We start from the raw sequence: 14,279 nt of genomic DNA, 5'->3' as shown, positions 1-14,279 counted from the left end.
TGTTTTTAACTTTTTGAAGAACCTCTGTACTGTTTTCCAGAGTGGCTGTACCAGTTTGCATTCCCACCAACAGTGTAAGAGGGTTCCCCTTTCTCTGCATCATTGCCAACATCTGTTTTTTCCTGAGGGTTAATTTTAGCCAATCTGACTGGTGTGAGGTGGTGTCTCATTGTGGTTTTGATTTGTATTTCCTTGGTGCCAAGTGATATTGAGCATTTTTTCATGTGTTTGTTAGTCATTTGTATGTATTCTTTGAAGAAATGTCTGTTTATGTCTTCTGCCCATTTCTTAACTCATTTCTTAACTTTATTTTTGGGGTGTTGAGTTTGATAAGTTCTTTATAGATTTTGGATACTAGCACTTTATCTGATATGTCATTTGCAAATATCTTCTTCCATTCAGTAGGTTGACTTTTAGTTTTGTTGACTGTTTCCTTTGCTCTGCATAAGCTTTTTATCTTGATCAAGTCCCAATGGTTCATTTTTGCTTTTGTTTCCCTGCCTTTAAAGATGGGTCTAGGAAGAAGTTGCTGTGGCTGAGGTCAGAGAGGTTGCTGCCTGTGTTCTCCTATAGGATTTTGATGGATTCTTATCTCACATTGAGGTCTTTCATTTTGAATTTATTTTTGTGTATGGTATAAGAAGGTGGTTCAGTTTCATTCTTCTACATGTTGCTGTCCACTTTTTCCAACACTTTATTAAAAAGACTGCCTTTTTTTCCATTGGACATTTTTTTCTGCTTTGTCAAAGATAATTGTGGGCTCCACTGCAACTTTTACAATCTGGCATCCAACTCCACTGTTGGACTTGACATTGTTTCTGATGTCAGTGCTCAGTGACATCTGGTCACTGCCTAACTGCCAAATCTAAGTGATGGGTTTTTTTCCCATTTTATTTGTGATTTCTGAATTGATATTTCTCTCACCTTCTTAGATGTTCCTTCTTTAGCACAAGCTTTTCTTTATATTGATCTTTCTTTTTTAAAGATCACATTTATTTATTTTAGAGAGGGAGCATGAGCAGGGGCAAGGGTAGAGGAAAGGGAGAGAGAGGATCTTAAGCAGATTCTGTGCACGGATCCCAACATGGGGCTTGACCCCACAACCCTGAGACCATGACCCCAGCCAAAATCTACAGTCAGACGCCTAATGGCATCATCCAGGCACTCTGCCCCTCCTTTTTAAGGATTTATTTTTTATTTGAGAGAGAAAGAAAACGTGCAGGGCTCGTGCGCACAGTGGTGGTAGTTATGGTGGTGTTGGGGCAGAGGGGGAAGGAGAGAAGTAGAACCTGACCCTGACATCATGACCTAAGCCAAAATCGAGGGTCAGGTGCTTAACTGACTGAGACACCCAGGTAACCCTATATCTTTTTTTCATTTCTTTCTTCAGAAATGTTCAAGTCCTCTTAGGTTCTGTCCTTGGCCCTCCAAGCTGATAATCTCCTAGAGTGATGGAGTAAAGTCTATAATGACTTACCAGTCTTGTGGATAAAGTCCAAAGTTCTTTTGTAAGTTTCCACCCAGTTTAAGGATTATTCTTGTTTGTTTGTTTGTTTGTTTGTTTCTTTCTTTCTTTCTTTCTTCTTTCTTTCTTCCTTCCTTCCTTTCTTTCTTTTTTAAAAGATTTTATTTATTTATTTCACAGAAAGAGAGATAGCGAGAGAGGGAATACAAGCAGGGGGAGTGGGAGAGGGAGAGGGAGAAGCAGGCTTCCCGCCGAGCAGGGAGCCTGATGCGATGCGGGGCTGGATCTCAGGACCCTGGGATCATGACCTGAGCCCAAGGCAGACACTTAACAACTGAGGCACCCAGGCGCCCTGGATTATTCTTTTATCTAAGGAAAAAAGGAAATGAACCTGTATTAATACTTATTTTAAGAATTGATACTAGCACCTTTAATCAGTCCATATGTTCATTTTACAGATGATCATCTTTATTTTAACTTGGTGGTTCTCCCCTGGGGTGATTTTATCCTCTCCCCTCTTTTCTTCCACCCCAGCATGCTTGGCTTTGTCTGGACACATTTTTGGTTGTCATAATTATGTGTGGGGGGACAGGAGTGAAGGGTGTTGTTGACATCAAGTGGATAGAGGCCAGGGATACATCTGAAGATCCTACAGTGTGTAGGAAGAAAACACCCAATAGCAAAGAATTATTCAACTCAAAATGTCCATGGTGCCATGGTGGAGAAACCATGCTTTAACTGGATTTTAGCATTTCCTTTACTTATAATGTACATAATCCTTCACAGGGGTATTAGCACTACTTGTAACTTAGTCACCAGTAGAAATTTCAAAAATTTTCATGTCACATTAATTTGTTGCAGGTACCTTGAAATATTTTTGCTCATTTATTGCTTAGAAATTAAGATAGGTTTGCATTAATTTAGAAGCAAAAAAATTACTATATTGCATTTTAAAAAGTTTATCTCAGTATAGTTGTCATTTGTAATCTCTAATGTATTTTATGCAATATAAACATTATTCTGGGAAAGTGTCCATAGACTTTACCAGATTGCCAAGGAGTCCACAGGACAATCTTAACCCCAGTCTCTAGAGGCTTAATTAGGTTGGATTAGGTATTTTTGGTGCAAATGCTTCATAGGTGATGACGTTTACTTTACATCATCATTTCATGAATCACATAATATTAAGTTGTCATACTGTTATCAATGATACCAAGTTTGTTGACTTAATTAAGGTAGTGACAGTCAGATTTTATTTTATTTTATTTTTTTTCTAAAGATTTTATTTATTTATTTGACAGAGAGAGATCACAAGCAGGCAGAGAGGCAGGCAGAGAGAGAGGAGGAAGCAGGCTCCCCGCTGAGCAGAGAGCCCAATGCGGGGCTCGATCCCAGGACCCTGAGATCATGACCTGAGCCGAAGGCAGTGGCTTAACCCACTGAGCCACCCAGGCGCCCCCAGATTTTATTTTTTTAAAAAAGATTTTATTTATTTATTTGACAGAGGGAGAGATCACAAATAAGCAGAGAGGCAGGCATAGAGAGAGGGGGAAGCAGGCTCCCTGCTGAGCAGAGAGCCCGATGCGGGACTCGATCCCAGGACCCCAAGATCATAACCTGAGCCGAAGGCAGAGGCTTTAACCCACTGAGCCACCCAGGCACCTTGACAGTCAGATTTTAAAGATATACTTTCCCGTTTGCTTTGCTAAGGGGTTAACATCTGTGGGGTTAACACTTTGGTACCAGGTGAGTTTTCTTCTTCTGATCAATCTAATAACTTTAGCATACATCAGTGACTTTTGCCTGAATTGGTTTTATGTTGGGGTTACAAAATGTGATTTTCTAATTCAGTCATTCCTTCTACAATTATTACTGGCTTTCTTCTGTAGAGAAGAGATTTCCTTTCTTTATCCCACTCCTCTGCCCCCTTTTCCTCATCTCTTTCTCTTCCCCTATGTGCCACTCTACATTTGCTAATTTTTATTTATCTAGTAGGTTATGCTCAAGTAGGTTTCTTTTCTTTTCTTTTTTTTTGAGTCCTCAAATTGTCCCCCATGTGGCCAATGAGAGCCCCTTTAAGTTGATCCTTTGTCCTTCTTTACAAATCCTTCTGGTCTGTCTGTGAGCACTTACTTGCTTTCTGACACAAGAGTTCCCAGGGCTCTGGCTCTGGACTCAGATATTTTTTCAATGAGCCATGGTTTCTTTGTGGGGAATGGCATAGTTTTTACTTGTTCCCTGAAAACAGAGCATTCCTAAGAAGTCTTAGGAATGTAAAGTGTAAAGCTAAAATGGTGTAAAGTTGAAGAAACAGTTACCATTAATTTATGTGGAAAAATGTTTGTTTTAGGCTTTTACAGTATCTTAGGACATGTATTAATAATGGTTGTATAGAATAAATCAAGAAAAAGCACAGATACTCAGAGGCCCAGTTCAAAGGTACAGTGGTTTGTTGCTGAGATGCTGAGTGTGATTGAATCCAGGGAAGGAGCTAAGCATTGCTACCCTTGCTGCTTAGCGTGTGTGTGCTACCTCTGTAATGGCTTGTTGCAAATCAAACACTGAATGCAGTTTTTGCTTCTTGCCTTTTTAAAGATAAGTTAAAATCCTCTTTGGATTTCTTTTGGTTAATGGAAACAGGTACTAACAAAGGTTTTTAATAAAAGCAAAGTGGCATAATGCAAACTTTGAAAAAGCAGGGGATCCTTATGTTCAGAAACCAAAGTCTGAGCACTTGGTATGCTCCTTGCTTCTGGGATGACATTGTTTTAGGAACTTTTAATAGAGGCTTTTAACCTAACTTTTAACATAAAAGATACTTTGAACTACAAGAAAGACAGTCACATGTTTCTGATTTTACTCATCGTTGCAAATTCTTCTGTAATGAATGTTTCTTTCTTTCGTTATCATCCTGTGCTGGTGCATGCTCTTATCTACTCACTTAAGGATTATTGGTAGCTTTCTCACTACCATCTCTCTTCTGATCTGTTCTACACACCACCCATTTCATTCATCTTTAAAGTATTTATTACATACTATTTGTGTGCCAGGAACTGCATTAGGCATATAGAATACAGAGGAAAATGGAACCATCAGGAAGTTCATGGTCTAATAGAGACCTATATAAAGACCAAAATTTCAGTTGATTATCGCAAAATAAAAATATATATATTTTTTAATTTATTTGACAGAAATCACAAGTAGGCAGAGAGGCAGGCAGAGAGAGAGGAAGGAAAGTAGGCTCCCTGCTGAGCAGAGAGCCCGATGCGGGGCTCCATCCCAGAACCCTGGGATCATGACCCGAGCTGAAAGCAGAGGCTTTAAACCACTGAACCACCCAGATGCCCCCGCAAAATAAAAATAGATAGGGGAGCTTGGGTGGCTCAGTTAGGTTGAGCATTTGTCTTCGGCTCAGGTCGTGATCCCAGGGTCTGGGATGGAGCCCTCTGTCTTTGGGCTCACTGGTCACTGGGGAGCCTGCTTCTCCCTCTCCCTCTGCCCATCCATCCCTCTGACCCCCAGCTTGTGCTGGTGTGTGCTCTCTTACTCTCTTTCCCTCTCTCTCTCATAAATAAATAAAATCTTTAAGAAAATACATAAAGGTGTATTTGGTATGAGACGCCAAAGAATGCTTCAAGAGAAGATATTGGTTGAGTATGGTATTGTTAGAATTATGAAAAGATTATCACGTGAAGAATGGTAAAGTGATTTATAGATTCTCATTGTAGGTGACTACTGATTACATGTCAAATTTGTTTCTAGATGTAGTTACAAGTGGAAGTATTAAAAGTCAGAGGTTATCTGCATTTAGTGCTTAGAGCTTGCCTTTTCTCTTATTCGTGTTTTTGGTTTTTTGCTATTTTTTTTTTTCCTGAGTAGACAAACTTTCTTGCTAGGATGCTTCATCATTTCTGTTCTTTAGCTTTTCAATGAAAGATTATTTTTTTGCTGAAATTGTTTGATTTAGAGGCCATGGAGATTTGCTGTATTTGTTTATGCATCCATGCCTTATGAATAAATCCATAACATTTTATTACCAATGATTGCACACACAAAGTATCTTCACTGTACTTACATGGTCATTAATATGAAGTTTGGTTCTTACTGTGGGGAAATCTTAATGAATTTAGGATGGTTGAAGGAAATGGAGAGTCAAATGGTTTAAAATTGGGACTCACCTACATAGGCAGTCTCTAATTTTACATAATCTCTTTATAGCTAGAGATTTCCCCTCATTTCATAAGAATTAGGAGAGGCATAGGAAAAAACAGAAAATCTGCATAGGTTTCCCAATTCAGATTCTTTAAGAAATAAACAAGGTGACCCCCACACCCCCATGCTGAAGGAATTTGTAGGAGTCTAGAAATGTTTTTCAGTAAGTCCCCATCTCCTCAAGTGTTTTTGGCTTCCTGAGATGGCACTTAGGATTTCTTCTTGCTGTTAAAACAACATGATGGTAAATAGAATAAATTGAAATAGTAGTGTACTATTGTTGGAATCAGTATTTAATTTCTCTGACCGCAAGCAATGGGCGTTCAACATAAGTAGATTTTCCAAATATTTGTAGTTTCCCTCTTTAAAATGTCAAAATGTTTTTAGCTTAGCCATTTTATTTGATGTGAAATTAATAAAAAAGTTAAACAGACTTAATGTCAAATTTAGAATTGTCTTTATTAAACAGTTAATATACAGGATTATGTATTAAACAATATTTCCTATCCTTTAGATATTTTTCTCTTTCAAATATATGATGCTTTTGTGCAGAAACAACCATACACTTAATGTGAAGGGATGTAAATACAACAGGCGAACCAAGGCCCTGAGTAATTTGTCTGGCCATACTGTGTGTGTGTGTGTGTGTGTGTGTGTGTTTAAATAAAATATGAATTGTCAGTACTTCCCAATGCAAACATTTTACTCTAACCATGTCAGTTTCCATATTGTTTATCCATGTCCCTTAACCTCTTTGTATGGTATTGTTTGCTTTCTGTTCAGGGACCTTGAGGAAGTTATTTATCTTTGTGCATTTTCTTAACAGCTTGTTTCTTATGGTCTCAGTGAGTGGTGTAATTGGATGTGTTTCCTTTGCATTAGGAGGACTGTGACAGATATTCAAAGAAGTCTGGGAAATGTAAGTTTTAGCTTTCTGCTAAACTTGCTAAGCTAGAGGGGAGTTAGAGTAGATGAACTTTTTGTGACCATTCTTACTCTTTATTTCTTACTCTTATTGTATTCACCAGATTTCCTTACCAGCGCCCCCCCCCCCACCTTTTTAAAAATTTCTTAAAACACATGTATTTTTATAAGCTACCTAGTCTGTCAGGGCCTTGCGCTTAGACTAGGTGATATCTAAGTTCCCTTTCAGCTATAAACTTCTGTTTATTTATTTATTCCTTCAATGAAAAATGTTCATAGAATACCTGCTATTTGATATATATACTCTGCAATATATTATTATCTACCCTCCAATAAGAAAATAATACATGTTCGTCAGTATCCAGATTATGTACTGCTTCATTTGTAAAGTTTTACATGACACTATAGCTCATATTATGTTGTTTTGCCCCACAAATTCTTTTAAGACTTACTAAAAAATGTAGACATAGGTTAACTTTTGTTTTCCTTAGTGTTTTGATTGTTTTAATTACTTAATGTAATTGTAGGCACTTTGAAGAATCATACTTCTTTTATAATCATTTAATATAGTGATAGTCCACATAGTAATAATAATCATAATGTTAACTAACATTTATGAACACTAACTTTGAGATGAGCATTGTTTTAAGTGCTTCACATATATCCATTCCTTTTAATCTTACAAAATGTTTATGAAATGGGTTCTCGTCTCCATTTTTACAGTTGAGGTAAGGCACATAAAGGTTAAGTAAATTTCCTTAAGATTATACTGCTGGTAAGTGAAGAACCCAGTAAATCAGACTTCAAAAACCCATTCACTTATCCATTTTGGTATAGTGCATAATTACTGTATACTTGTTGAATGAATGGATGTTTTCAACTTTAATATATATTGGTTACAGCTTTGGTATCTATTTTCCACTTTGGATAAAAGACTAAGGATATTTCACTTCGGAGAGAATACTTTTCAAACAAGAACATAAAACTTTCTTAGTAAACTGAATATTATGAGTCACTCTTACAGTTAATAATGAGTATTCAAATTATGTACTTATTCCTTGAGAGATTTTGGATAAGGTGTCTTTTTCAAAGAAAATTTGAGGTATACATAATACTTAGAGAAATTTTGATTTGTGTTAAGTGTCTTAATTATTACTTGTTACTTATTTTCAGTTGAGTGGTGATTTTATGCAATGGCTTCAAGCCATAGTTCTTCACCAGTGCCTCAAGGAAGCAGCAGTGATGTTTTCTTTAAAAAAGAGGTAGATCCAACAAAACACATTCGACCTGTGCAGTCACTGCCAGATGTATGTCCCAAGGAACCCACAGGTAATGTCTTTTTTTTGCTGTTGTTGTTGAGGAATTTTGTTGAGGATTTGTATTATTTTTAAATGAGCAGTTAGATTCCATATACATTTGACACTTGAACAACATGATTTTGAACTGCATGGGTCCACTTATTTGCAGCCTTTTTTTTTTTTTTGATAAATACAGTACTATAAATGTATTTTCTCTTCCTTATGGGTTTGTTAGTAACATTTTCTTTCCCCTAGCTTACTTTCTTGTAAGAATGCAGTATATAATAACATACAGAATATGTGTTAATTGACTATTTATGTTATTGGAAGAGCTTCTGTTCAACAGTAGACTATCAGTAACATTTGGGGAGAGTTGAAGTTATATGTGGATTTTTGACTTCATGGGGAGGGGGTAGTCCTTCTGTTGTTCAAGGGTCAGCTGTATCTGAAGGAATACATTTTATAGTGTTAAACTAAAGAGATAGTTTGGAAGTAAGTTGATTGGGAAATTGGAATATAGTTCTTTTCATGCATTTCCATAGAAGTAACTTGCTAAACTGAAAAAAAAAGTTTTGAAAATGAAACTACAGATACAAAGCTTTTTAGTTAGGTGTAGTATAGCGAAGCCTCATTATTTGTGAATTCCATGTTTGCAAATTTGCCTACTCCCTAAAACTTATTCATAACCCCAATATCAATACTTGTAGGTACTTTTGTGGTCATTTTTAGCCATATGCAGAGGAATGAAAATTTTGAATTATCTGATGCATATGTCCCTAGCAAAAGATTGAACAAAATAACACTCTGCCTTCTTGTTTTGGCTCTCATGCTCTAAACAAGTGTCCTTTCTGTGGTCTATTTAGTGCCACATTTTTTGCATTTTTGAGATTTTTATTGATGATTTTGCTGTTTAAAATGTCTCCCCAACATAGTGCCGAATGACTTTCTAGTGTTTCTAAGAACCAGAAGACTGCAATGTATGTGCCTTATGAAGAAATTTCATTTAGGTATGAGTTATAGTGGTGTGAGCCATGAGTTCAGTATTAATGAATGAACAGTGTATACTAAATAAGGTGTCTTCAAACAGAAACTCACACAAAATAAGATAATGAATTGGTCAGTTGCTGAAAATGTTTTGACCAGGGGCTTGAAGGTACCTAACCCTGTATTTCCCCTAGAAGCAATAATGGTTCAGTATTTGCTACTTGTTACAGTGACTTTATAGAGCAAAACTACTATGAATAACAAGAATTGACTATATGTTTTTATTTTCTCTATGGTTAATGCCACAGCAGCATTTCTGTCATCTATAAGCCAAACAAGGGTATTAGAACCTGGTGTGTCTGCCTTAATACAATAGAAAAAAAGGTGTGTTTTTGAAAAATCTGGAGTATTAAAGGATAGAAGATGCACAATAGAAAGGAAAAAGAATTTTGATGTTGAAAAAGGAAAGAGAAATTTTACATTAAAGAAAGGAATTAATGAGAGACTTCCATTACCATCCACCCCACCCTGCAACTATAACTCTCAAATTTTGCATGTTCTTTATTTTGCATGTTTTTCCTTCTCTTGGCAATTGATGCTGAAAGCTGAAGGTTATTAATCAGATTGATTTTCATTAAAACGTTTTTTACAGAAGAGTTTCTACTCTTTGTATTGAGTAGAAACTAAGCATTTTTATTTTTCTAGGATGTAGTTTAAAATGTAGAACTTAGTTTATCAAGTTTTCTTGTTTACTTTTTGCAGGTGATTCACATAGTTTATGTGTTGCCCCATCTCTAGTTACAGATCAACATAGATGGACTATATATCATTCCAAAGTAAACCTCCCAGCAGCATTAAATGATCCTAGATTAGCAAAAAGAGAATCTGACTTCTTCACAAAAACATGGGGATTGGACTTTGTGGACACTGAAGTCATACCTTCATTCTACCTCCCACAGATCAGCAAGGAACATTTTACAGTTTATCAACAGGAAATCTCTCAGGTAATACCTAATCAAAAGTAATAGAAAGATCTTTAATTTGATTTATTGTAGATTTTTGACCAATAATCTTTGATGAGGTTATAGTATTCTTTTCTGTCTATATACATTCTGCTGTCCTGGGTTGTATTTAATTTGTTGCATATATATATATATATGCATATATATTTATATATATATATATATATATATATATATATATATATATAAATATATTTCTCTTACTGTAGTGATTTTTCAGAATTACACTTTACTAACAGTGCAGAGATTCATCATGAAATCCACCCTACCTACCAAGGACAAAACTGTTCAGTTAGGCCAATAAAACCCAGATGATTTGTGAGGTTTAAGAAGTGAGTGGAGTAGAACTGTTTCTATGTCTCTCATTTACCATAGAAAATTTAGTAGAGCATGCTAGCTCTAGCAGATAGTCTTAATATCTTTAGACATAGTATATTGCTCTAAACTCAGTTCTGAGCAAGAAGTGAATGTATTGCTTAGTTTAAGAAGGCTTGTTACTACTTTTTATTGAGTATTATCAATATAATTTTGGTTACCATTGTAGTCTTAAAAAAACTCATTTTAAAAAACCTCATTTTTTAAAAGGATATTAAAATTTTTTCTTCACAGAGGTATAATTGGCATATAATAATTTCAGGTGTATAACAGAATGATTTGATATTTATATATATTGCAAAATGATCACCATAATGCTAGTTAACATCCTTGCCATACATACTTACAAAAAATTTTTTTCTTCATGTGATGAGTATTTTAAAAATCTATTCTCCTTGCAACCTTCAAATATTCAATGCAGTATTATTAACTATAGTGACCATGCTTTAGATTACATCTAGAAGTTTATATAGGGGATAATTATTTATGTTTTTATAATATCCCTTTTTATACTTTTTTCATTAGCAGACCTAATTTGCATTTAGCTAACTTTGTTTCACTTGATTACTTTGTTCTTTTTATGATTTGGAAGTAGGCTAAATACGGTTATATTATTGGTATTGATACTATGCAATATTTGGTTCATTTTTAGTACTATCTAATATTTTTGTACAGAACTTATAAATATTGTTTACTTTTATATCATGTATATTGTCATATGCTGTCTAGAGTTTTTGTGTTCCGTTTTCAGTAATCACATCTAACTGTCAGGATGTTGTTAAGTAGATGAGCTTTAATATACTTTCTTTTTGTTAGTTTCTAATCTTACTCCTTTTTGTTAGTTTCTAATCTTTATTCTAACCTTAGTTTCTAGTTCTAATCTTTATTCTTTTTGTTAGTTTCTAATCTTTATTCCTCATAACATGCAATTTAGGTTTTCCATTTGTCCATTTATTGATCAAATATGTATTGAATGCCTTCCATGTGCCAGGCACTGTCTAAACACTAGGGATACAGCAGAGGACAAAATATACCAGTTGCCTCCATTACAAAGCTTATATTTCTAGCAAGAAATAAACCCTAAAGCAACCACTAAAATAACAAAGAATTATAGCTAAAAAGCCAATAGAAGAGATTACAGGAAATAAAAAAAAATTCTCACTCTACACAAAGGTAGAAAAACGGTAAAAAAGAAGGAAAGATTAGATGGGTCTGAAAGAATAAACATCAGAATGATAGACTTATACCTAACCCTATCAGTACATTAAATGTAAATGTTTAAGCATCCCAATTACAAGGCAGAGATTGTGAGATTGGATGAAAAAGCAAGACACAGCTGTATGCTACCTATAAGAAATGCACTTTGAATACAGAGACATAAAACACTTAAAAGTAAAAGGATAGAAAAAGATATACCAGGCTAACAACAAAAGAAAGCTGTATGACTATATTAATATCACCTAAAGTAGATTTCAGGCAAAAACTGTTACTAGAGATGAAGAAGGTGTTTTGTTTTGTTTTGTTTTGTTTTTTAAGATTATTTATTTATTTATTTATTTAACAGACAGAGATCACAAATAGGCAGAGAGGCAGGCAGAGAGAGAGGGGGAAGCAGGCTCCCTGCTGAGCAGAGAGCCTGATGTGGGGCTCGATCCCAGGACCCTGAGATCATGACCTGAGCTGAAGGCAGAGGCTTGACCCACTGAGCCACCCAGGCGCCCCAAGAAGGTTATTTTGTAATGACAAAAGTATTAAGTTAATCAAGGAGATATTGTATTTCTAAACATTTATGTTTGCAAAAACAGCATCAAAATGCATGAAGCAAAAACTGAGAACTTTCTGCGAAAATAGGTGAATTCACAATTATGGTTGGAGATTTTAATACTTGTCTCTCAATAAATAATAGAACAAGCAGATAGAAAACCAGTGAGTATATGGTAGACTTAACACAGCACTGTCAGTTAACCTGACTTAACTTGAAAGAACACATTGAAAGAACATTCCACCCAACACAGAAGAATACATTTTCTCCTGAATTGTTCATGGAACATTTATCAAGATGGACCACAATCTGGGCCATAAAACAAGTGTTAATACATTTAAAAGGCTTCAAAGTATATACAAAATCATACAAAGTATATATTTTGACCACAACCAAATGAAAGTAGAAATTATTAACAGAAAGTGTGTAGGGAATCCACAAATATTTGGAAACCAAAGGTTACACTTCTAAATAAAATGTGGAAGGGAGGAGCAAGATGTTGGAGGAATAGGAGACCTAAATTTTGTCTCGTCCCAAGGAATTCAGCTAGCTAGTTATCAAACCATCTGAACACCTACAAACTCAACAGGAGATTGAAGAGAAGAATAGCAATTCTATGAACAGAAAATCGACCACTTTCTGGAAGGTAGGAGTGCAGAGAAGTGAATCCAAGGTGATATACGGGTAGATAGACCATGGTGGGGAATGGCTCCTCCATCAGCCGGCTACTGGCAAGTGAGAGAGCAATGGAGCACAAAATAAGAACTTTTAGAAGTCTGCTTTGCAGAGGGACGTTGCTCCAGTGGATAAGTAGGGGTGGAATCCTTGCTGGGACAGTATGGTCTCAGGACTCTTGGGGTCACAGAAAGACTGGGGGTGCCTGAGTGTGGCACATCTCCCAGGTATTGGAATGGGGAAGCTGGTTGCAAAGATGGAGCCCAGGAGTGGGCTCTCAGCTTGGGGTTGCCATAAACTGTGATCCGAGGCAATGTTGGGCCATTATTCTTGGAGCAGGGACCTCACAAGTGACAGATCTGGGGAGACTCCCCCCCCCCCAAGTGGGAGGGGCAGTGCAGGAGCATGCTGGAGGAATCTGCTGGGTTTGGAGACTCCACACTGGGCTGTGTGCCAGAGATAGAAATGCTTGGTGACAGGCTGGGCAAGCTCAGAGTGTGGCTGGAGACCGGGGTGACAGGAGTGATTGACTGCTTTTTTCTGAGGGCTCACTGAGGAGGGAGGCCCCCGAGCTCTTGGCTCCTCCAGACCGGAGATTGGGAGGCTGCCATATCATTCTCCTCCTCCAAAGCTGTACGGAAAGCTTTCAGGGAACAAAAGCTACCCAGAGCAAAGCTGAGCAGATTGCTTAGCCTGGCCCCTGGCAAGGGTGGTGCCATTTTGCCTGGAGCAAAGAAGTTTGAGAATCACTGCAATAGGCCCCTCCCCCAGAAGATCAGCAAGAACATCCAGCCAAGACCAAGTTTACTGATCAATGAGAACTGCAAAACTCTAGCGCTAGGGGAATACAGCACATAGGATTCATGGCTTTTTTCTCATGATTCTTTAGTCTTTCAAAGTTAAATTTTTAAAATTTTGTTTTCTTTTTTCTTTTTCTTTTTAGATTTTTCCTCTTTTTTATTTTAACCAACATCTTATCAATACCTTTTTAAAAATCTTTTTTGATTTTCACTTTTTTTTAAAAATTTTATTTTTTATAAACATATATTTTTATCCCCAGGGGTACAGGTCTGTGAATCGCCAGGTTTACACACTTCACAGCACTCACCATAGCACATACCCTCCCCAATGTCCATAATCCCACCCCCCCTCCCAACCCCCCTCCCCCCATCAACCCTCAGTTTGTTTTGTGAGAGTAAGAGTCACTTATGGTTTGTCTCCCTCCCAATCCCATCTTGTTTCATTTTCTCTTCTCCTACCCCCTTAACTCCCCATGTTGCATCTCCTATCCTTCATATCAGGGAGATCATGTGATAGTTGTCTTTCTCCGATTGACTTATTTCGCTAAGCATGATACCCTCTAGTTCCATCCACGTCGTCGCAAATGGCAAGATTTCATTTCTTTTGATGGCTGCATAGTATTCCATTGTGTATATATACCACATCTTCTTTATCCATTCATCTGTTGATGGACATCTAGGTTCTTTCCAAAGTTTGGCTATTGTAGACATTGCTGCTATAAACATTCGGGTGCACGTGCCCCTTCGGATCACTACGTTTGT

The 14,279-nt window shown here is 36.6% G+C and overlaps 1 protein-coding gene across 6 annotated transcripts in view; it reads left to right on the top strand.

The window, feature by feature from the left end:
* The window catches only part of LOC111147949 (VPS54, GARP complex subunit), a 103,858-nt gene that overhangs the window by 10,435 nt on the left and 79,144 nt on the right, over positions 1–14,279 (top strand). For 2 of the 6 annotated variants that reach the window (XR_002640658.1, XM_022504225.1), the window contains exons 2-4: positions 6,504–6,596; positions 7,775–7,930; positions 9,646–9,887. Coding sequence is in view for 5 of the 6 variants with exons in the window: in XM_022504225.1 (XP_022359933.1) it covers positions 7,795–7,930; positions 9,646–9,887 (378 nt within the window). In the remaining variant the exon portion in view is untranslated. Of the gene's footprint in view, positions 1–6,503; positions 6,597–7,724; positions 7,931–9,645; positions 9,888–14,279 lie in introns of those variants that run through there. The other 4 variants (XM_022504226.1, XM_022504228.1, XM_022504227.1 and 1 more) reach the window with 4 other exon arrangements.

This window comes from Enhydra lutris, unplaced genomic scaffold, assembly GCF_002288905.1.
Source record: "Enhydra lutris kenyoni isolate GAN:26980312 unplaced genomic scaffold, ASM228890v2 scaffoldscaffold18, whole genome shotgun sequence".
Lineage (NCBI taxonomy): Eukaryota > Metazoa > Chordata > Mammalia > Carnivora > Mustelidae > Enhydra > Enhydra lutris.
This window is presented reverse-complemented; position numbering and strand designations above follow the sequence as displayed.